Consider the following 4,649-nt stretch of genomic DNA (forward strand, 5'->3'; position numbering starts at 1 on the left):
CAGTTTCCTCATCTGCAACATGAGAATCACACCCACATCACAAGAGCATGGTGAAGAACAAATGATATAATAAAGGCAAATCGTCTAGTCTAGTTCCTAGAATACAGACGGAACTCAGAAGAGTGAAGAATCTTCTTGCTGTAAAGAAGTGAGTACGAGAATTGCCCTTCCACGAAGGACAAGGGCTGCACGAAGGCAACCATTTCTGACCTGTCTCCAGCAGCAGTTTCACGATGGAGAAGTTGGAGTGGGACACACTATAGTGAAGAGCTGTGTTCCCGTTCCCATCAGCCAAGTTGACAAGCAGCCTTAGGAAGTGTGGGGAGTGAGGCTGGAGATAGGCAGCCACCACAGCAGGACTAGATGACTTCCGACTGGAGACACGGAACCACTCTTGACTGATGGTGTTCAAGCTTTGCCTCTGAAATACCAAGAGAATCCAATGCCAGAAGGTTATCTGGCCTGGGGTGCTAGTTTTCAGCGAGAGTGTCAGTTTCCACTAGGAAAAGTTACCTTTGGAAGATTCCATCTCTACCTCTTCAGCTCCTTCCAACTCTCCATGTGATTTACTACTGGAGGTCTCAGAACTAGTAGGGCCCAGGATATAGCAACATTGCCACTGTGCAGTTGCCACTCCTCTCCCCCCATGTGAGGTAGAAAGGAGGACTGGGAGGGCAACCCAGTAGCCAGTAACAAAGCACTTCACTAGGTGACAGTTGGAGCCTACTGTAAGTTTAGGTCACATCCCTTGTGTGCACAGGACAACCAAGACCCTCTCTTTCATGCTCATACAGCCAGCCTATACTGACCTTAGCCCAAATTCTACCAGGACTTGTATGTGTTTTTAATAGACATAGCTGGAAAGTCACAACATTTTATTAATAGGAAAAATGCATGCTGAAAACTAAGACAAACGACATGTCCAATTTATGCTTGAAACAAAACCCAAACAGCTGTGCTTGAATTAGTTTTGGCTTTTAAGCTTTGTTAGGATCTTCAGGGAAAATGGCTGAACAACCCACGGCAGGACCTCACTATCTGCAGTATTCAGCTCCTTGGAACAATGAATGAGGAGCGTTCCAGAGTGAATGACATCAACTCTGTGTGTGACATTACCTAAGTGTTCAAAATGGAACATATTTAGATAATTTACCTAAAGGGAAAGAGACATACTACGAGGATGTGAGTATCAGAACTGATTTCCTACTCATTCTGGAAAGGGCACTGCATTTGGAGTCATTAAACCAGTGTGGCCAGGCTTAGGTCCTGGCTCAGTTGTATGACCTCGGAAGTCATATAACCTTTTTGAATCTTACTTGTGAAAAAAGAAGCGGGCTCCCTAACATCCCATGGCTCTACAGGGTTTGGTCCTTGTAGGACCTGCTTCGTCTCTAAGGAAGGGAGGCAGGGGTCTTGTGCTTTTGAGCCTAACATGGGTATGGTGTCAAGTTTGCATATTCTCTAATGGTTTTTCTAGGCAGAAACACTTTTGTTTCTATTAGAGAATATGCAAACTTGACACCATAGAGGCAGTATAAGCAGGACTTTTTTGCGGCTGAAACACTTTTTATATACTATCTCCTGTACCCATGGAATCTTCAGGTAAAACTGAAGAAAGATCCTAATATTAAGGAAAATAGTGGTGGATTTTAAATGAAGAGCTAAGAAAGAACAGTTCTGTAATTCATTTAAAAATATGTAACAGAAGTTTTGATCAATATCCATATCACATATCGGTTCTTTAACAATCTGGGGACAGTTATTTGACAAATAAGCTAAGATAAAGTAATGAAAATGGGTTGTGCTGAATCGATCGTTTTTACTCCTATGGCCCTTCTGGAAAGGAGAACAAAATGCACTTTGAAAATGCTTACAAGTTGTTACACGCTGGGACTTATCAGCTGCTCTCTTAACTTGGGAGAACGTGTCAGTGCTAGTATCTTTTGATTAAAAGTAGAACCCAATCATTATATGTTAAATCTCCATGGGCCATGAAGGTTTGTTAAAGAGCAAACAGATGCAGTTTCTTGATCTTGGTCTCTTGACCCCTAGGTCCACTTCAAGAAAAAGAGTAAAGACTACAAAATTAAATGCCAGGGTTTGAGGTTAATGGAGACATGCTGCCCACAGCCCTCGTTTTATTAATGGGGAAACTGAAGCCCTGAGTGTGGAGCTTACTTGCCCAATACCTCACAGATAGCAGTCCTGGGAATAGAACCCATGGTTCCTATTCCACATGCTCTTTTCCACTTTACTCATAGTTCTCTCAAATTGCAAGGCAATTTTGAGCCTAAGCCACAAATAGTTTTATAACAAGACATCCAGGGTTCAATGCCTAATAACCCCTGGTAAATTCTCTGAGCACCCGGCCTGCTTTCTTGTGTATATCCATCAGTTCCACTTTCTCAGCATAATCCATCACCTTTGGCAGCAAGCAGAATTTGGGCAATGAGAAAGCACCCAGAGGAAATGGACTCATGTGTACATGCTCACACTGCTGCCTCAAGCAAGGGACCAAAGTCACCCAGTTGAAACTAATAGCTTAAACAGTCCAGAAATATCTACATGACAATGAAAAATCAGAGTACCAAAAGTTGGTCAGTGGTGGTCCCAGTTTCCGGCAGATGTTGGCTTAATGCCCGGCATGCATTAAGAAATTCTTCTGAGGGTTTATATCTATAGAGAGAGAGAGAGAATATATATATATCTATATATATACATATATAGATATACATATATATATACGCATATATATATATACACACACATACGCACACACATATATATATCTTCATGTTGATTTAAAAAAAAAAGGTTATTTTCTACTTTGACTTTCATTCTCAGTAGCTCAAACATCCAAAATGGGCAACTTCCCAGATTAAGGGGCATTCCTCAGAAATATGGGGTGAACACAGTGTCCTGATGGTGTGGCTTGGCTTTGGGATTCTTCTGAAGAGTGAGTCAAGCACATTGTCCTTTTTATCTTGCTGCTTTCAGGGTGTCAGAGCAATCACTAAAGCATTTTGAAGGCCACAGGCCCAATTGCCATTTCTGACATCCTGGGCAACGGAGAGTTGTCTTTCTGACTTTGGACCAAATGTTTTCTGCCTGAGTGACTTGAAAAATTCAAAGAACCCAATCCATACCAGTGAATTTCTGCAGGTTATCCTTCCATGAAGGACACCATAAGTGCTAATAGAGTCAATAAAATAAAAATCAATTAAGCTGGGCGATCGCAATGATAAACACTCTTCCTGTGTTAGTGCAAGGGCACAGTCAGTATCGAGAGGCCTAAATTGGGACTTAATGGCATTGGTCACCAAGACGTTCCACTCACTCATCACATCTTTATCATACTACCATGTTAGGGCACCCTGTGGACCTGCTTAACAATCAGCTATGGTTCACTGTTCACCGCTCCTTCATCAACCAGGCTGGGGATGATGATGATGATAATAGTACTTACTATTCTTATTTCTACCATTTATTGAGAGCCTACTATGTGGCAGGCACTATGCTAGGCATGTTACAAACTTTTTTCTCATCTAGTCCTCAGATCAAATCTATCAGGTTCCTATTGTCTTCATTTTACAGATGAAAAAACTGAGGTCACCACAGCTTAAGTATCTTGTCTAAAATAACACCGTGCAAACATAAGATTTGAATCCAGGTGTGCCCAATTCCAAAGTACTCTTTTCATCATGCCACATGACATTCCACCACTTTAAAAGATAGGATTACATCAGCACAGCCAACGGGAGAGGCAGAAAAGTGTGTGGGTAAGAAGCAGAAAAGACCTGGAAGGAATCCCTGCTCTGCTAGCTGTGTCATTTAACTTTTCTAAGCCTCTATTTCCATATCTGTAAAGCAGGGATTATCATCATGTCTACCTTGCAGGATTATTAAAAGGATTATATAAGATAATACATGAAAATCCTTCACATTTTCAGTGTTAGGCCTATGTTAGCTTTATATGTAGAGCTCTGTCTATGACAGTATATCCCATGAAAGTAGGAGTTATATCTGTTTAGTTCAACCAGTGCACAGTACACGGCATAGATTAGAAACTCAGTGGTGAATGGATGAACGGTGAACAAATGATTAAATAAAAGGGTGAAGAAATGCTCTTGCCCTTTCTCAGAGGATCAAGTACCCCATCTGACCCATCTGACTCACCTATCAGGCTTGGGAAGGGGGAGTTCTTCCCTGGGCCCACATTCCTGGCCTGTGTCACGGGTGCCCTCAGCGATGCCCTGCCCCACCTTGCAGCTGGGGTGGGCATCCTTGCCCCGCCTATGTTCTGGGCCATCACATTTCTTCTCAGCCTCGTTGTCAGACAAATCTTCTGGGGAGCTGTCCTCGCCACTGGTCTCTTCACTTGAGGTAGTCTCATAGCTGGGGAAGGAGACAGAGGTCAATTGTTCTGTGCTTCCTGCCCAATGTCCATGTCAACACAAATGAGAACTAGATGGGCTTTGATAACACTTCCCAGCTTGCTAACCACACCCTCCATTCTCTACACCTGCAGATCTGGGGAAGGGGACCCCCAGGAACTGTGGTGCCAGAGAAAAGTGCAGTTAAGAGCTCTGACTCTAACGCCAGAGGCCATCTGGTGAGGAAAGATAATTAACTAAGCTCCTTGTAGGGAA

At 42.8% G+C, this 4,649-nt stretch overlaps 1 protein-coding gene across 5 annotated transcripts in view; it reads right to left on the bottom strand.

The window, feature by feature from the left end:
- KANK4 (KN motif and ankyrin repeat domains 4) overlaps positions 1 to 4,649 on the bottom strand; it is a 40,502-nt gene that overhangs the window by 17,420 nt on the left and 18,433 nt on the right. For all 5 annotated transcript variants that reach the window (XM_023536222.1, XM_023536221.1, XM_023536223.1 and 2 more), the window contains 2 exons: positions 2,589 to 2,676; positions 211 to 421 (listed from right to left, as the gene is read on the bottom strand). In XM_023536222.1, the coding sequence (XP_023391990.1) occupies positions 211 to 421; positions 2,589 to 2,676 (299 nt within the window). The remainder of the gene's footprint in view (positions 1 to 210; positions 422 to 2,588; positions 2,677 to 4,649) is intronic.

This window comes from Pteropus vampyrus, unplaced genomic scaffold, assembly GCF_000151845.1.
Source record: "Pteropus vampyrus isolate Shadow unplaced genomic scaffold, Pvam_2.0 Scaffold151, whole genome shotgun sequence".
Classification (NCBI taxonomy): domain Eukaryota; kingdom Metazoa; phylum Chordata; class Mammalia; order Chiroptera; family Pteropodidae; genus Pteropus; species Pteropus vampyrus.